This window comes from Chelonia mydas, chromosome 1 (genome assembly GCF_015237465.2).
Source record: "Chelonia mydas isolate rCheMyd1 chromosome 1, rCheMyd1.pri.v2, whole genome shotgun sequence".
Lineage (NCBI taxonomy): Eukaryota > Metazoa > Chordata > Testudines > Cheloniidae > Chelonia > Chelonia mydas.
In genome coordinates, this window is record NC_057849.1 from 324,310,856 (window position 1) to 324,330,171 (window position 19,316).

At 39.8% G+C, this 19,316-nt stretch overlaps 1 protein-coding gene across 9 annotated transcripts in view; it reads left to right on the forward strand.

The window, feature by feature from the left end:
* Nucleotides 1-19,316, forward strand: part of PHTF2 (putative homeodomain transcription factor 2) — a 180,945-nt gene that overhangs the window by 107,917 nt on the left and 53,712 nt on the right. For all 9 annotated transcript variants that reach the window (XM_007063795.4, XM_043552161.1, XM_043552155.1 and 6 more), the window contains 2 exons: nucleotides 10,499-10,700; nucleotides 16,548-16,706. In XM_007063795.4, coding sequence (XP_007063857.3) covers nucleotides 10,499-10,700; nucleotides 16,548-16,706 — 361 coding nt within the window. The remainder of the gene's footprint in view (nucleotides 1-10,498; nucleotides 10,701-16,547; nucleotides 16,707-19,316) is intronic.

Consider the following 19,316-nt stretch of genomic DNA (forward strand, 5'->3'; position numbering starts at 1 on the left):
AGCAACGTAACAATGAACAAAGTTAATCGGGACGACTTTAAGTGAGGAGTTACATTACATACTGTACTGTAAGGTGGTCTAAAATTGAGAAAAGGGATACTGCACTTTCTTACATGTATGTTTTATTGTGCAAGTCCAGTCAATATTACTACACTACATCTTTCATATTTGTGATTATGTGCTCTTTAACTCTGATAAAGATTATTCAGTTGTTCTAAAGTTAATTACCAGGAGCATCATATTGAGCTGCAGTCCTTTAGATATTTTAAAGCACTTAAAATTAAAATGGGATAAAATTGCATATAAATTTTATTTACATTTTTTCATTATGTAAACTAAACTGGCTTTGAAAAGTACAAGTAACATCAAACTGGTGATCTTTTTGAGTAAGCCCACATCTAAATGAATTGTTCTTTGTGCAGTCCATTCCAGTGCATTTGGAGCAGATTGTATAAAGTGCTGAATCTTTTACTTTCATAGAAGTCAACTGCACTTACCACCACACAGGATCAGGCCTGTAGCACCCCAAAATTTCCCCTCACTTTCTCAAGGGTCAACATCACATACACAATCTTTCTAGTTAAGCAGGACTGTCTGTGTCTCACTTTAGAGCTTATTTACATCATTTAATCAAATCTCAGGGTTATAAGCAATGAGAAGAACTTGCTGCACCCCATCCTGAAAGGCTAGAGCTTCTTTGGCAGCCCATCTCAGGAAACAGATTAGATTTGAGTTTGCAATGTTTCCTATGGCACATTGCATAGCATTATTACTAGGTCATTAGGAAGGCTCAAGTTGTCTTTGTCTACACTGTGAGTTAGGGGTGTGTGATTCCCTTGCTTGTGTACACATTAGCATTTGCTTTCATCAACCTAGCATGAGTGTAAACAGCAGTGTAGTTGCGGTTGTATGGGTAGCAGTAGCAGAGGCAGGGCTGAGCTGTGCTGAGGGCATACTCACTGGTTTCAGGTGGGTTTGTACTCAGTTTAGTTTAGTTCACTTAGTGAATTCAACTAAACCATATTAAGGCCACTTTAATTCTCAATAACAGTATCCACACAGGGATTTTATGCAGCTTAACAAAGCCAAATTCACACAGTTTGTTAGTTCGGATTCACTTTCCTGGATGTTCCCATGTAGACAAGCACTTAGCACTGTAGTTGAAGGCATGTTCAACATTTAAATGTACATGATTACTTCCATTTTTCTTAGTCAGAAAGGTCTAATTTCAGTCAACACACAGAATCATGGACGCTGGCTGTGATGAAATTTCATGCTATTTATTGCTCTCCTGCTGCTACAGAGCTACCAGTGTAGAAAATACTGCTGCTAGCATAGCCTTTGGTGTGGAACAAATTGAACTGAATTTGATTTGTGGCTTTTTTCTATACCAAAGGAATTGTTAACATCGTTGCCCAGATATTCACCTGCATGATTCATTGTGTATGAGCTGTTCAGTCAATCCCTTGCATTTTTTCATCTATAGAGGAAATGATTTGCATGTGGTTTTTTCCCCCCAAACACCTAAAATATTGAATACAATAATGAGTTGTGTGTGTGATGGTGTAACCCACACACCTACTGGCTGTGGTGTTCTGTCCCATCTAGTGGCATGGAGACCACTTTGAGAGAGAGAGTGAGTGTCTGCTCTACAGCCTTAGTTAACAGCCATATGGCTTTTGGCTCATGCACTAAGCTCCAGAGATCCCAGGTTCAATCCTGCCTGCTGACTACTGGGGTCTGTCGGCGTTACAATGGCACCTAGGAGCTGGGACTTTTCAATGCTTTTTTTCATTTTAAAACGTTCATTTCTTTCTGTTAGTATTTTGAAAGAAATAAAATTAAGCAGTTTAACATATATTGCCCAACAGTCTTGTCTTCCATCAGAGCTTAATTTCCAAAAGTGACAACTCTACTTTTTATGGAACAAAGTATCAGAAACATTGTTAAATGTATATAGTTTGGTCTAGAAGTGGGGCTGGCCACCAATCTAGTAGTTGTGCAGTGTATGTATACCAGGGGCTGAGAGCATTGAAGAGACAGAATACACACCTCTTGGAGGGATGGAGTGCTTCTCATTGATTTTCTAGCAATGTCTCTCTTCTCTGGCAAAAACGTAGGTCAGAATTTAAAGGCTCTAGAAGTCCAGCATTCTCAGGCAGGAAGTTCACAATGCAGAATCTTTGAAAGATGAGTGTGGAGGAAGTGTGCCCCAGTGATTCTTCCAAGAAAGGCTGAAGTTTACACAGTAACAACAGATTTCATGGTTGTAAACCCCCACCCAGCACTCTCTCCACATTGCTAGTTCATTATGTACTTTTATTATAATGGCTGACTGAACCAGTGGATCGTATTTACAGAAGTGGATGTATTGTTCTTGGTGTATATTGTAAATTGAAATACATGATAGAGTGAAAACAGTTTTTATCAAATATATACATACATTCAAACCTAAATAATTTGGAAGTGTTTGAAGTATATCCTTTCTGAATAGCAGAGTCCAATATCATTAATAGCTTGTAGAACATTCAGTACTTGATTTTCATCCAGCACAAGAAGGAATCTGTGAAATTCTGACCCAGTCTTGAATATCATTTTGGTGAGGGAAACCTTGCACAAACTGTATAATTTATTATTTATATTTTGATATTACCTAGAAATCTCAACCCGGTCGGGGTCCCATTGAGCTAAGCTCTGTACACATTCATAATAAATAAGTCAGTATCTGCTTCAAAGAACACACAAAATGGAACACCCCAGTTCTGAATTTTGAACAACTCTAGGATTGGGTCATGAGAGAATCTTTAAGATCAGCACAAAATGAAAGTAAAGGGAGCAGAATATTTCTCCATTTACAGAAAGATTTGCTCTTTTTTTCTCTCCTTCCTTCTCCCAATTTATGATAATGAAAATCTGTCTTCCAGAAACCTTATTTAAGCCTTCCTTAACACTTTCCTCTAGCTAATCCTGAGAGAACACCATATCAAAGTACTGCTTGGCCTGTCCTGTCTTTTGGTATGTCTGTAAATCGCAAAACACCTTCATATTCCTACAAGTGTTCATGTTATCCCCCTATATATTTCTTTTAGATTTTTCACACTTCATATAGTAATCTATAATAGACATGTATTAACATTCTAATAGAGAGTTACACATGTTCCCCACCTCAGGTGAAATTTTTAAAGCACAGTGCAGTGGGGAAAAAAATGAAATAATGTGGTTTTTGGGGAGTACTTTGGGATGGCTCTTTCCCAGTACTTTTCAAGTTCAAACAATGTTTTTTCTGGGAAAGGTCACATGAGCATAATGTTTTCCAGTGTGACCATTAATCCCAATTCCAGTTCCTGTAAATGTGTGCAGAGATGTTCAAACCTGTCTAACCTGATCTTTGCAGTGAAAGTTGATCATGGGGAAAACCAGGTTTTAGTTGAACCAGAACCTTTGTGAACTTTACACAAAGGCCTGTGAATGCATTTCGAATCAAAGTTGGAAGAATTATCACACCTGTACCTCATATCAGTTCAATAAGTCATGGAATAGCAGAGTCTCACTGGTTAGGCTTTTGCATTTTTTTTTATCTGTGCGCTGTCTAAAAGAACTGGATTGAATTTTCATATTTATTACTACTTATTTAATTTAATACTTTTGATGCTCTGTCTGCCAGAAGACATTTAATGAGCTTTGTTTCTTTATTAATATACTGTACACAGAAAAAAGCTCTAAGAAATTGAATTACCTGATTATCATTTAATGTTTAATTGTAGCAAATTGTTTGTGGTAGACTTGATCAGAATTGAGCACTTAATTGTCTTGTATTATTCTGAATTTGTACTAACTGTGTGTCTCATGAGATTTGCATTTCTTTTCAATACAGTAGCTATGAAGAAGAAAATATACCAAAAATATTGTTTTAATGCATTAAAATGAGCTTCTTCTGCCTCCCTCTTATTGCAACTATTTTGTCACTATTGCTCCTTTGTCTTATTTAGCATCTTCATTGCTGGAAGTTGGGACTTCCTGAAGCACATTCTCTTGCAAACATGGCCAGCTAGCACCCAAGGATTGATTTGCTTTCTTTCATAGTCTTAGTAATCCATTTTCCATAAACATAAATTATAGGTTTCATATGCACCTCCTTTTCTATCTCTCTAGTCTACTCTTCATCTATTAACTAAATAATTTCAACACTGTAGAACTGCACCAAAGCAAAATTTTAATGTACCTATTTTGGGTAGTTTGACATGTTTTTTTTCCTAAACTCTCAATAGTGTGTTCATGTGGACTTTATCAGGCTAATCTGTATTTAGAAAGTTTTTAAAATAAATATTGTGACAAAGTTCCTCCTCTGCCTTGGTGGGTCCTGTGCTTATTGGCGGATCTGCTCACCATAGAGGTTCACGGCAGCCTTCAGTTTGGCCACTTTCGCGGCTCAAATCTGCCGTTCGCTCATTTCACCTCATCGCTAGCCAGCATGGGGAAAGGAGGAAGAACAATCTCCACAGTCTCTGCTGATCCACCTAGTGGATCAGGGAACAGGCCAGAGACCTTCCCCTCTGGTGGAACCCACAGTCCAGATCAACTCCTGCAGTATCAAGTAGGGAGTTAGGGGGATGGGGGGAACCCGGGCCCACCCTCTACTCCAGGTTCCAGCCCAGGGCCAGCAGTCTACAGTGGCTCCTGTAACAGCTGCGTGACAGTTACAACTCCCTGGGCTACTTCCCCATGGCCTCTTCCCAACACCTTCTTTATTCTCACCACAGGACCTTCCTCCTGATGTCTGATAATGCTTGTACTTCTCACTCTCAGCTTCTTTTGCCTCTTGCTCCCAGCTCCTTGCACGCACCACAAACTGAAGTGAGCTCCTTTTTAAACGCAGGTTCCCTGATTAGCCTGCTTTAATTGATTTTAGCAGCTTCTTGATTGGCTGAAGGTATTCTAATCAGCCTGTCTGCCTTAATTGTTTCCAGAAGGTTCCTGATTGTTCTGGAACCTTCCCTGTTACCTTACCCAGTGAAAAGGGACCTACTTAACCTGGGGCTAATCTATCTGCCTTCTATCACTCTCCTGTAGCCATCTGGCCCGACCCTGTCACAATATGTATACAGGCTAAAGCATTGGTCATAAGAAGAAAGCAGAAGGCCTACAAGTGAGTCTTCAGAGGGGTTTTTTTAAGGTGTTTACTGCAAGGGTAGAAAATTTTGCCATCTTTTCTTCTCTTTAAGCTTTTAGTAAGAAGGTTATCCTTTAGAAGTATTCATATATTCTACGTCAGAAACAATGATTTTCACATTTCTGTGCTCCCATATTACCCAGTAGTAAACCTGACTATCAGCTTTATGGTTCTGTTTGTCAGGCAGTAAGTAGGAGGCAAGTTTTGTCATTCAGTTGCATAATTTTAGTTCTCAGTTCTTCCTCATTTGTCTGCTTTTTGCATACTGGAGGCATGGAGTGGCACTTATATTAAACCACTTACTCATCCAGTTCTTTATTTCCTTATGGAAAAAAATTTAAGTGAAGGAAACAGAAGAAGGGCAACTTGAATAAAGACCCTACTTTGTCACACCCCCAGTCTCACATATGATTCCAACTTTGTCCTGTTTTGCACCCAGTTCTCCACAACCATCTTTCTGCCCTCTTCATGTCACACTATACATAGAATGCCCTTCCATGAGCTGTTCTGCCAATCGACTGTCCTTATTTTAAATCCATCCTGTAGATCAACATCATAGACAACACAACAAAACGACTAGCAGTGAACTTGCATATCTGTTTAATTTATCTCATGAATAAATTGTTCATCAAATGTGGAGAGAGGGACATAAAAACAGTGGAATTGAAACTGGGAATTGGTGAAGGAGAAATATGGTCAAAAGGGCTTAATTGTGATTTGGGGTAATTTTTAATATTTTTTACTGAAACAAAATACATCCTTCCCCTTAAAACAAAACTGAAAAAGTCTCATCATCCCATCACTTTTTGTACATATTACATCTTTTCCTCTCACTCTTCATCTGCCTGTGTCTTTTTAGATTGTACATCTGTTGGAGTAGCGAGGGCTAAAGTAGACAATCCCAAGACTACATCCATTCTGTGCTGAAGCAGTTTGTGGGGGGGGGGGGGGGAAGTCAGATCATGCAAAAATACAATAGACCTTCAAAAATATTACAGCATGATTCCTCTTCTAATGTTGGGGGGAACTTCTGGGGAATACCTCTTGAGGCAAAATGCCCTGTGAAGGAAAATGCTTTTGGGGAATGCCTTTCTTGAAAAAATCTTGCTTAGCAGGGTCTGCCTGAACTCCCAAACTGAGGCCTTATAATTGTAAGCAGAGCCCAAAACAGACACAAGTGAACCAAACTTTTCTGTGTCTCCAACCCAATTAGACTCCCATAGATCCCTTTGATAAAATTGTACCTTGCTACTCTAATTCATCTGGTTCATAAGTGGCTATTCTGCTCAGCCTCTACTATGCTAGGGGCACTTCTGTAGCTCAAATAAGAGGAAAGAGCCTTAAGGAACTGTAGATATGAAAAATTATCAAGAAGAGCAGAAGTATGAAAATAAATTCCTCTGTCACAGCTCCATCTCTTGCCACAGCTGTCTCCTTCATGGGTTTCTGTCAGAAGCTATTCAGGAAAATAACGAGGGATGTAGTATTCTTCGTGGTCCTGAGACCTACTGTCTTCTCCAGTTCACTCTATTGCATTGCTCCCAATAAACTTTTAGGGCAACTGGATGGTAAGATTCAATTTAGATGGCTCCTCTCCAGACAGCACTGGCAAGTTTCCCTGACTTCCCGCTGACCATGTTCTCTCTTCCTCCCTTAAGTAAAGTCATGAAGGCCTTGGGCACATTGTCCAGTTCTACTCAAGGTGCTCTGTCTTTTTCAGGAATCCTTTAATGGCAGTAGAATAGCTGTTACATCCCTGGATCTATCTACAGTGTGTTGCTGGTGTATTTGGCTGAGGAACTGCCGTACTCCTAGGTAAAAGCTAGGACTGATCATGTCTACATACCCCCAAAGGGTTAAAACTCTTTGAGGGAGAAAACATTTGAACAGAACAACTTAATGTTGCTTCTGCCATTCCTGTTCTAGGTGTAGTTCCTCCACTGGCAGCTCTTTTTTTTTTTTTTTTTTTTTTAAGCTTTGCCTATCCCTCCCAGCCTCCAAAGCAGTATCACTGAAAGATTAGCTAACCCAATCCCCTTTAATCAGCTTTTTCCTATTGGGGGGCCATCTTCATTTCTTTGCAGACTCTTGTTGAGCAGTTTTGTTACAGGGTGATCAGAGTCGGATTTACAGAGACCTGGGATTTCTGGGCCTTTTGGCTATGACCTGAACTGTAATTCCAGTGACGTTGCCCTATTTGGGAGCAAAAATCAAAGATTTCTTTCATCAGCAGGCCACTTGTTTAGATCCTTCTCTGTCTTTCCCTCTTCCTCCCTCCTCCCCGCCCCCCCAATGCACAGAGGGGCTGGAGATTCTACTATCAATACGTGTTAGTTTATAAGGGGCTGAAGGCTTCAGTCTGATCCTAGATCTTCATTTTCTCAACCATCAAATCTTTCAGAAGAAGCTTTTCATAGAAATTCTCGTGTCTCATTCTGTGTTGTTGCAGAATGATTTTCATCATTTGGTCATCCTGAAAGATGGACTTTCATATCTCCATTTTTTCAGCCCAATACTGTTACCTGTATTTTGCCCTGGATATTCATTTCAAATTCTGTGCTCTTTCTTTTCATTCATCCTTACTCCGTCTTTATCAAGAGACTCTTCATCCTCATAGCCAGTTTGCCCCAGGAGGGGTGTCATGTATACCTCTACCTGGATGGCTTCTTGCTCTAGGCACTGAAATCTTATCTCTGCTGGGAAAGAGAAGGGCAATGACATTTATTCCTGCATCCTTCAACGCCTCTTGATAAGCCTTAAGGTGAATTCCCTATAAGTGCCCTCTTCAGCAAGTTCTACAATATATGGGTCTGCCTTGGGTAGCAGGATAAAGCATCCCAAACCCTTCCTGAAGCAACATGCATTCTTTCCTTTACAACAGCCAAAACATAATCTATTATTTAGAGTGCTTAGTTTTTAATGTGTTTGAGTCCCCATTTGAACCTATGAGGATTATTTTTAAAAAGTGTTTTTAGTTGTCATAACTTTGGCTTGTAGGTGGGAGAGCTGAGTTTCCTTGTTTCTCCATTCTAACTTCACATTTTCCAGATTTTCCAGGTGTGCTGCCTCCTCATGTGGCCCCTCAAATTTGTTTCATACTGTGACAGGTTCGGGCCAGATGGCTACAGGAGAGTGATAGAAGGCAGATATATTAGCCCCAGGTTAGGTAGGTCCCTTTTCCCTGGGTAAGGTAACTGGGAAGGTTCCAGAACAATCAGGAACTTTCTGGAAACAAGGCAGACAGGCTGATTAGAATACCTGCAGCCAATCAAGAAGCTGCCAGAATCAATTAAGACAGGCAGGCAAATCAGGGCACCTGCGTTTAAAAAAGGAGCTCACTTCAGTTTGTGGTGTGCATGCAAGGAGCTGAGAGCAAGAGGCGCAAGAAGGTGAGATTGAGAAGGCGTACTACTGGAAGACTGAGAAGTACAAGCATTATCGGACATCAGGAGGAAGGTCCTGTGGTGAGAATAAAGAAGGGAGGAGGATGTTGGGAGGATGCCATGGGGAAGTAGTCCAGGGAGTTGTAGCTGTCACAACTGCAATCCACAGGGTCCTGGGCTGGAACTTGGTGTAGAGGGCGGGCCCAGGTTCCCCCCATCCCTCCATTCTCCCAACTCCCTACTTGATACCGGAGGAGTTGACCTGGACTGTGGGTTCCACCAGAGGGGAAGGTCTCCGGCCTGTTCCCCGATCCACGAGATGGATCAGCAGAGACTGCAGGGATTATTGTTCTTCCTTTTCCCCATGCTGGCCAGTGATGAGGTTAACTGAGTGAACGGCAGATTTGAGCCATGAAAGTGGCCAAACTGAGGGCTGCTGTGAATCTCTGAGGTGAGCAAATCCGCCAATAAGCGCAGGACCCACCAAGGCAGAGGAGGAACTTTGTCACAATACTTTTAAAGTTCAGATGAAGGTTACTTGCCAACAGTGGGAGTTCTTCAAGAGGAGCCTTAGTATGATCCAAATACTGGGAGATCTAGTGGTGGTCCAGTTGCACAACCATTTTTTCTCATTAGTGGGGATATACAGAAGAAAGAACTCAAATAACTTAGTTTTACCTACCTTGTGTTCAGAGATGGTCTGGACATACACTAGTAATCCAGAAATCTAAAATGCAGCCGTTTACCTGCTTCATATAGCTCTGTGCCACCTTGTCCTGTTACAAGATCTCCATTGCTCACTAGGTAAAGATTTTGATCTAACAGTGCTACCCGTGTCTATAAGCTGTGTCCAAAGTGTGTCAACCTCAAAGGCTTGCAGGTCTGAGCTATCTGCCTCATCAGTTGGTAAATTAGCTACCTGCTCTTTCCTGTACACATTCACCACTACCATCCATTGGAAGCCACCGTAGATACCAAGTTGTAATTTGGAAGTGCAGTCATCCATTGTAGTAAGCCTTTCTTTAGAGTTTCTGCTTGTTACTATGTCTGCTGCTTACTCAAAGATGTTGGCGTGTAGGATGGGAAGAGATGGACACAGGACAGGGAAGATTATTCTTATTTGTAGAACTAGAACTGCTCTAGTTTCTGGTTTCTCTCTCTATTTCTGTCCTACCTCCTTCCTTCCTTCCTCCACTTAGTGTGTCATTTGAAATAGGCTGTATATACTTGCTCTACTCTTTTGTGCTTTGGAAGGGGAGGACTTAGGCCAGGAACTTTAACACTAATAGTCATACTGTTGCCAGGTAATATGGGAGACTACAACAACCTGGATTACTCCTCTGAAAATCTCTTAATTAACATAAACTTTTAGATTGCTGATGAAGTAAAGTGAAGTTAGGTTAAAAAGTTAAACTTTTGGATAGCGGTTTTCATTTTAATTCAGTATATGATTAATTCACGCTTCATGCATGGGTGTGCAAGGAATATGAAATTTAAGTTTCAATAATTATCAGTTAAAAATTCCTGAGAATAAACAGCTATTTGGTCATACCTTTACGTTTGTGTTTGATACAAAAATGTGAAAAAGGAAATCAATTCCCTTCAGAATTTGCAGTTGGCTTTGTCAAATTGCTGTTATAAAGCCTTATATGGTAACATACAGGTTTTCTTGGTCTCTCTCTCTTCTTTCAGTAGTATTCTATATAATATTCTTTCATGTGCTGGTTATTTCATTTGGTATTCTGTATTCCTACAGTTGTAACAGATAAGCTTTAAATGGTGAAAAGTAGCACAGATACTACTGTATCAGATGCTTGATTTAGATTACTAGTTTTCATCCATCTCAACAATTAAGTCAAAAATAGTTGGGGGAGAAGGACATAGACAATAATAGCCATATAGTAATTTTATGTGCATGTTTGTTTTTGTTTTGTTTTAAATCTAGATCAAAGAAAGCAAAGAATTCAATAGATAAATCAACAGAGACTGATAATGGCTATGTCTCCCTTGATGGGAAAAAGACAGGTAAAAGCAGTGAAGATGGAGTACAGACCCATGAGCCTCACTGTAAAGTGATTAGGCCAGAAGAGGGAGTTTGGAGCACAGGAACTGTGAGAAACACATACAACAATCATAGTCCTCACAAAGTAAGCATGGTTCATTTTTCATAACTAAAAGTAGTGTGTCCAATTACATGCACACTGTATTCCCACAGCAGTTTGGATAGGTTCCCATTTATATCTTGACCCTGTGTTTTTTAAAGTTAAAAAAAAAAAAAAAAAAAAAAAAGGACTTGTGTTAGGCTACTAAGGGCCTAAGTGCAAGATCTAGTTCTGGGTTTCTTGCTCTTAAATTTTTCCTTATGTTTTCTCTTCACTGTCCCATCAATATTTTCTTCCTTCAAAAAGAAATCTCCACCAAAATCTCAGGGCAATATTTTAATAAGAAATAAAAGAAAAATATCTGCAGGTAGACAAAATGCACTGCAAGCAATTGAATTTTGCATAAATGACTTGAAACCTTTTCGTAGTGATGTCTGCAGTCATCCTTCCCTGGCATAATGTGTTGGGAAATTACATACCATGTTGTACAACCTAGGCCATCCCAAAGGCAAAAATACTGCTTTTCAGAAATATTATATCTAAATGGTGGTAATTTATGTGAATGCTACTTCATAAATGTTTTGCCATAGACACAATAGGAGAACCCCAGCGGCACTGGTCACCCAGGATTCGGAAAGTCCATGTCTATGGCTCAACTCCTACCACAGGAACCTCATTTTACTGACCTTTAGGTTCTCTGATTTTCTTTAACTTGACTTACCATGTATCCTTGTATTTCTTATTTGTTTTAGCCTTCATGAGAAGGCTTTGCTTCTACCTCACCTGCTGCTGTTAGATTTTTCTCTGGGATGGGTCTGCTTCTCTGCTACAGTTGGACAAACTTCACAGTAATGATGACTTCCAAAATTCAAACAACCCCCCACACCTTCAAAGGGTTTCCCTGCCAATCCTCCATGTTCATAGTTTCTCCTTCCCCTTCTCCTGTGGATAAGTGCAGGGATCTGCAAGTGTTTTCTTTCCTTCCCTTCCCCATGGAAGTGAAAAAGCTCTCTGGAATGCAGAGCTCAGAAGGGGTTGATGAGAAGAAGGATAGTCTTCAGAAAGTAGAGCATAATGAGGAGGAAGGATGTGTTGCTAAACATGGAGCTTGACTGGTTAGGTCTGATAGCTCTCAGTTCTCCTATTTTACCTTACTTCATTCTCCTCCAAAACAACTCTACCATTATTGCTACATGAAGATTTGGAAGTGCAGCATTTAGGGAAAGCGAAGGGAAGCAAATGAGGAGCAGCCTATTATTCTACCTCCTAGAAGGTGATGGTGGTGGTAAAACAGGAATTTTTGCCTAAGGAAAGTTTCAGTGAGACAATGGCTTCATTCAATGAGATGCATTTTTAATGGAGGGACCCATTTTGGGATCTTCCATAGATAGGCTCCATAGCTAGTGTAACATATACACTCTTTCTGTACACCTAGTTCAGGTTTTGATACACTTGGGCAGGTGAGATTTAGAATATTTGTATACGGTAATTTGTTTCATGCTTATCCTTGATCATGTCCCTTGCTGTGCATTCTACTGATTGGCACACTTAATTTGTATTTACTGAGAAATTTTAGGATGCTTTCACTGATTTATCACTATCTGTTCTGGCATCATCATTTACAGTATGTTGAAGACAAAATAAGACTTGTGAAAATGTTTCTATAAAAAATGAGTTTCCTCAGTGTGCTTTATCTCACTCAAATGGTGAGCAAGTTTTTGAAGTTCCAGGCTCTCATAACACTTTTTATACATGCGTAAACAGTTTTCTGGATAATTATATATGTATATAATCTATTTATTTGGAAAAACAAAGACCTCTCTATATTTAGAATAAACTGTGAAAAAAATTGAGGTAAACTATATTTCCAAGAAATTAAACTTCTTATGTGACATTTCCCTTTATACCTGTTAACATCAGCAGAAAGGAAAAGTATTTTTCATATTTATGAAGAAATCAGAAAATATGATTGATTATTGCTAAATCTTGCTAATTCAGCATTTTGAAGTCTGACTATTTTAAAAGCTTTTGTTGCCTAAGGAGTCTTGATGCTTTGCTTCAAAGCAGAACTCCTGCAGCTAACAAGAAAAACTTCAGAAAGCAGGGTTATGAACAAACAATTTTAAGAGCAGATAATAGCCATTATTATAATTTTAAAGGATGAGTTATCTGTTTAATAACTAATTTTAAATTAAGTTGCCTTTTATTCCTTTAAATAACTTTGTTAAAAGAAACTTTGAGAATGGCAGAGTTCAATGAGGATGCACAGAAGCATTAACCTTTTGTCAAAATGTCTGCAACATTATTGTAATTTGGAACAACAAACACAGTATCTAAAAAGGCAACCAGTATTGGCAGTATATTAAGGTGACAAGCAACACTCACCTCATGCTGTGTCAGACCTGTCCAGTTTTCAGTAATCAAATGCTAAACAGCTCAACTGTTGAAGACCTAATCAGACTATAAGCCCAATGTATTTAGTAAAGCTGTTTAATTCTCAGGCCTAGTCAAAGCCTTCTGTGCATTGCAGGTGATGGAGAAACAATCGGAACCAATCCCCTTCAGTACAAACAATGATTTGCAGGAAAAAAGGCATTACTGCAAATCCTAATTTTTGTAGCATTGCGAGACCCAGTCATTGCCACACCATTATTCTAAACCCTGCTTTTAGGACCACCCACCCAAAGTTGCAACTCAGTGGACAAAATAAACAATAAGTTTAGCATGCCACCCATGCGCATCCCATGTAATTGTACCCTGTGCAATGCTGCCATGTCATTGATTCAAAGTCCAAAAGGCACATGCACAACCAGAGAAACCGCAATTACCCAGTGAGAAACATGTAACCCCACAAAAAGAAGTGCAATAGTTGTACTTGGCATTACTTATGCAACCATTAATCTGTAAGAGATTAGGTGAATTTTGTAGAGGTGGAAGTGCAGAGCAGGAAGAAACCTGCTTCTGCCTGATGTCTGGCTGCTACTAGCAACCCGCCAACGCTTCTTAGCCCTGGTCTACACTAGGGGGGGATTGATCTAAGTTACGCAACTTCAGCTACATTAATAACGTAGCTGAAGTCGACTTACTTAGATTTTTCCTCAGTCCCTGGAAAAATCATGGAGCAGGTCCTCAAGGAATCAATTCTGAAGCACTTAGGGGAGAGGAAAGTGATCTGGAACAGTCAGCATGGATTCACCAAGGGCAAGTCATGCCTGACTAATCTAATTGTCTTCTATGACGAGATAACTGGCTCTGTGGATGAGGGGAAAGCGGTGGACGTGTTGTTCCTTGACCTTAGCAAAGCTTTTGACACGGTCTCCCACAGTATTCTTGCCAGCAAGTTAAAGAAGTATGAGCTGGATGAATGGACTATAAGGTGGATAGAAAGTTGGCTAGATTGTCGGGCTCAACGGGTAGTGATCAGTGGCTCCATGTCTAGTTAGCAGCCAAATCCTTCTTGTAGTGTAGTGCCCCAAGGGTCGGTTCTGGTGCCGGTTTTGTTCAATATCTTCATAAATGATCTGGAGGATGGTGTGGATTGCACCCTCAGCAAGTTTGCAGATGACACTAAACTGGGAGGAGAGGTAGGTACGCTGGAGGGTAGGGATAGGATACAGAGGGCCCTAGACAAATTAGAGGATTGGGACAAAAGAAATCTCATGAGGTTCAACAAGGACAAGTGCAGAGTCCTGCACTTAGGACGGAAGAACCCCATGCTCCGCTACAGACTAGGGACCGAATGGCTCGGCAGCAGTTCTGCAGAAAAGGACCTAGGGGTTACAGTGGACGAGAAGCTGGATATGAGTTAACAGTGTGCCGTTGTAGCCAAGAAGGCCAATGGCATTTTGGGATGTATAAGTAGGGGTATTGCCAGCAGATCGAGGGACGTGATCATTCCCCTCTATTCGACATTGGTGAGGCCTCATCTGGAGTACTGTGTCCAGTTTTGGGCCCCACACTACAAGAAGGATGGGGAAAAATTGGAGAGAGTCCAGCGGAGGGCAACAAAAATGATTGGGGACTGGAACACATGACTTATGAGGAGAGGCTGAGGGAACTGGGATTATTTAGTCTGCGGAAGGGAAGAATGAGGGGGATTTGATAGCTGCTTTCAACTACCTGAAAGGGGGTTCCAAAGAGGATGGATCTCAGTGGTAGTTGATGACAGAACAAGGAGTAATGGTCTCAATTTGCAGTGGGGGAGGTTTAGGTTGGATATTAGGAAAAACTTTTTCACTAGGAGGGTGGTGAAACACTGGAATGCGTTACCTAGGGAGGTGGTGGAATCTCCTTCCTTAGATATTTTTAAGGTCAGGCTTGACAAAGCCCTGGCTGGGATGATTTAGTTGGGGATTGGTCCTGCTTTGAGCAGGGGGTTGGACTAGATGACCTCCTGAGGTCCCTTCCAACCCTGATATTCTATGATTCTATGACTTACCATGGTGTCTTCACCGCGGTGAGTCGACTGCTGCTGCTCCCCCGTCGACTCTGCCTGCGCCTCTCACGGCTCTGGAGTACAGGAGTTGACGGGAGAGTGCTCGGGGGTCGATTTATCATGTCTAGGCTAGACGCGATAAATCGATCCCCGCTGGATCGATCGCTGCCCGCCGATGTGGCGGGTAGTGAAGACATACTCTTAGAGGTACTAAGATAAGATTGACCAGTATCTGACCTTCCAACAAGAGAGAGCTTTCAGGAATAAAAATATAGAACTTTGTATTGAAGGAGTAATGTAAAATTAGGGAAAAAATGAGACTGAAGACTGCATACCAGTGTTGTCAATTACCAGTGTTGTCATTGCTAATCACCATACTAATACAGTTTAGGAAAAAAATGTGAAACGTAGTAACTTCTGAGTAGTATAATGATTCTTACAGTTCAGTTTGCAAGAGGCCACTGTCCATCAGAAGCATAAAAAGTCAATACACTATTCTGGTTGATTTAGAGCAGCTGAGCCACCCAGAATCTCCTCTGGGATAATGCTTTCCTTCCGTCCCATACCTGTTGGAGCCACTTGTTTGAAGAAAAAAAACAGAAAAGAAAGGTTGGAAGAAATACTGTAATGGGTACTTTTGTGATAATGGTCTTTATGACAAAACAATCAGCTGTTGAATGCTTCTTTCCCTGGCAGTGCACTGAAGTAAAAATCACCCTTGGAAATTTAGAAATTGGAGGGCAGAAGCCAAAGAGACTTTCATTGTTGTCCTCTATGAAACTAGTATATTTTTCTAAAAAAAAAACCAAAACCCTTTAGAATGAAAACTGAAATTTTCTTGGTGGTCGCTCCTACCATTCTCCTTTTGTGGGGGCAGCTTCTACATTAGCATGAAACCAGGGAATGATATATGCTCACAGTCCAAGCATTCTATAGTTGATTATGGGCTTACACTTCTTTGGGTTTGGTGGGAGAGGTGGTAAAAATAAATTAAATTTTAAGATTGGAAAAAGCTGGTAATATAAATTACTATGTTTGAGAAGGCAAAACCAAGAATAGAATGTCACTTTTTTTTCTTTTGAGGTCACAGTGATATACCATTTGGGGTTGCTGTGATTTGCACCTAAAACATCACTTGGAACATAAATATCTTGAATCCATTCTGTAGTATAGTATAAATTGGCCTGACACAAGACTGCTGTGCAATGATTAATCACCCACTTTAGTATGTTATAATCTTGTATTGTATATCACTTCCTGTACCAGCTTTCCATGCAGTCAACAACCTAAAAGAGGGAAACTGTTTTCTATGCCCTACTCAGCAAAAGGGGATTATTAAATATTTTTTAATTAAAAGAATTGATGAGAGAAAATTTATTGCAGTACTTAAAATGAATTAAAAGACCATTATGAAAAAATAGTGTGATTTACTAATAGTAAATTGTTAATTGGTCTAGGATACACACAGGACAGTAACAAATGTATCTGATGAAGTTTCAAGTGAGGAGGGACCTGAATCTGGATATCCCTTACGCCGTAATGTAGAACGTGCTTCTAGTGACTGTGCTCTTCGAAGCAGGAAATCCCACCATTATAAGAAACACTACCCTGTGGAGGTATGTTCTTTTCCCAAAAGTCCTTTTTGTAACTGGTTTGTCAACATCTCCATTGAGCTTATTTCTTCTGAATGCATTCTGGATCATTGGAATTTAGTGGTTATCTTGTCCATTTTAATAATTCCTGACGCTTGTTAAAAATATTCCTGTGAAGTAATTGTCTTTGGGAATCATTGCGATTTGGTGTCCAGTTTGCACAAGAATCACTTTGAACTTAGCATGTTTTTCACTTCTTTGGGTGGGGACAGTTGTCCACAATATGGATAATTGGTCTGTTGCTATGCTCTTACACCCCATCACATCAGAGCTTTGCTGCTTTCTATTTTGCCTTCCAGAAGCAGCCCCATTATGCAGCAACCATCTCCTTTGGAGGCGTATTCATCTAGGAAATTAGTTTCCTCTTATGTGAGAAAGAAAGCTTTCTTGCCAGAGATTTAGCAGACTTTCCTAATCTGTTTTGCACTTTTAGTCATTACTATGTTGATGCTAGTGCTTTCTCCATGTCATAGTTCAGACTGCACCCTAGCTTCTTTTACCATCATCTCCAATAAGTCCATTAGCCCATATGAGGGGAACTCTGAGCAGACAAGAGAATTTGATTCTACCTACAAGTTCTATTGTGAGAGGATCCATCCATGTGGAGGTTCTCCTGGATATGAGTGCGTAACATTCTTTTCAATTACTCAGAATATGGGGTATGCTATTGAAGCCACAACTGTTGCTGTTGCATGGCAACAAAAGAAGTTCCAATGTTTTGATTTAAAGAGCTAGTGAAGTCAAAGAGCAGAGCAGCAACCCAGCACTCCCTTATTGGTGGAGTCCTTCATAGAAATGAAATTCAGATGTGGGGAACCAAATGGAAATAGAATTCTCAGGTGACAACTTGTATTCTTTTGTTAAAGGCGTGCAGGCTTTAAAGCAAACTAGTGAATACTTAGTATTCTAGCTAGGGCTGTCAAACAGTTAAAAAAAATTAATTGTGATTAATCGCAGTTTTAATAACACTGTCAAACAATAATAGAATACCATTTATTTAAATATTTTTGGATGTTTTCTACATTTTTCAAATATATTGATTTCAATTACAACATAATACAAAGTGTACAGTTCTCACTTTATTTTTATTACACATATTTGCACTGTAAAAAATAAACAGAAGAGATGGTATTTTTCAAGTCACCGCACACGAGTACTGTAGTGCAAGCTCTTTATCATGAAAGTGTAACTTACAAATATAGATTTTTATTTATTTATTTATTTTTTACATAACTGCACTCAAAAATAAAACAATGTAAAACTTTAGAGCCTGGACGTCCACTAAGTCCTACTTCTTGTTCAGCCAATTGCTATGACAAACAAGTTTGTTTACATTTACAGGAGGTAATGCTGTCTGCTTCTTATCTACAATGTCACCTGAAAGGGAGATCAGGTGTTTGCATGGCACTGTTGTAGCTGGCGTTGCAAGTTATTTACATGCCAGATATGTTAAACATGTATGCCCCTTCATGCTTCGATCACCGTTCCAGAGGACATGCTTCCATGCTGATGACATGTTCTGCTCAATTGTCCAAAGCAGTATGGACTGACACATGTTCATATTCCTCATCTGAGTCAGATGCCACCAACAGAAAGTTGATTTTCTTTTTCGGTGGTTTGGGTTCTGTAGTGTTGTAGTGTTGCTCTTTTAAAATTTCTGACACCATGTTTCACACCTTGTCCCTCTCAGATATTGGGAAGCACTTCAGATTCTTAAATGTTGGGCTGAGTGCTGTAGCTATCTCTAGAAATCTTATATTGGTACCTTCTTTGCATTTTGTCAAATCTGCAATTAAAGTGTTCTTAAATCGAACAACATATGCTGGGTCATCATCCGAGATTGCCATAACACGAAGTATATGGCAGAATGCGGGTAAAACCATGGAATTCGCCACCAAGGAATTCAGTTACAAATTTAATAAAAGCATTATTTTTTTAAGGCGCACCATCAGCATGGAAGCATGTCCTCTAGAATGGTGTCCGAAGGGACATACTAATGTTTAGCATATCTGGCCTGTAAATAACTTGCAATGCCAGCTACAGAAGTGCTGTGGGAGCTCCTGTTTTCACTTTCAGGTAACATTGTAAATAAGAAGCAGGTAGCATTATCTCCTGTAAATGTAAATAAACTTGTTTGTCTTAGCGATTGACTGAACAAAAAGTAGGACTGAGTGGACTTGTAGGCTCTAAAGTTTTACATTGTTTTGTTTTTGAGTGCAGTTAGATTAAAAAAAAGTCTACATTTGTAAATTGCACTTTCACATTAAAGAGCTTGCACTACAGTACTTGTATAGGTGAATTCAAAAATACTATTTTTTTTATCATTTTTACAGTGCAAATATTTGTAATAAAAATGATTTAAAGTGAGCACTGTACACTTTGTATTCTAGTGTTGAACAGTGCGATTCAAACTGCGATTAATCCCGGTAATTTTTTTAAATCAAGTTAATTTGTTTTGAGTTAATCACTTGAGTTAACTGTGATTAGTTGACAGCTATAATTCCAGCTGATTCTTTCAGATGTCCTTTACCACCACAGGCTGGATTTATAGGAGCAGTGGTTCTTCAAGTAGAT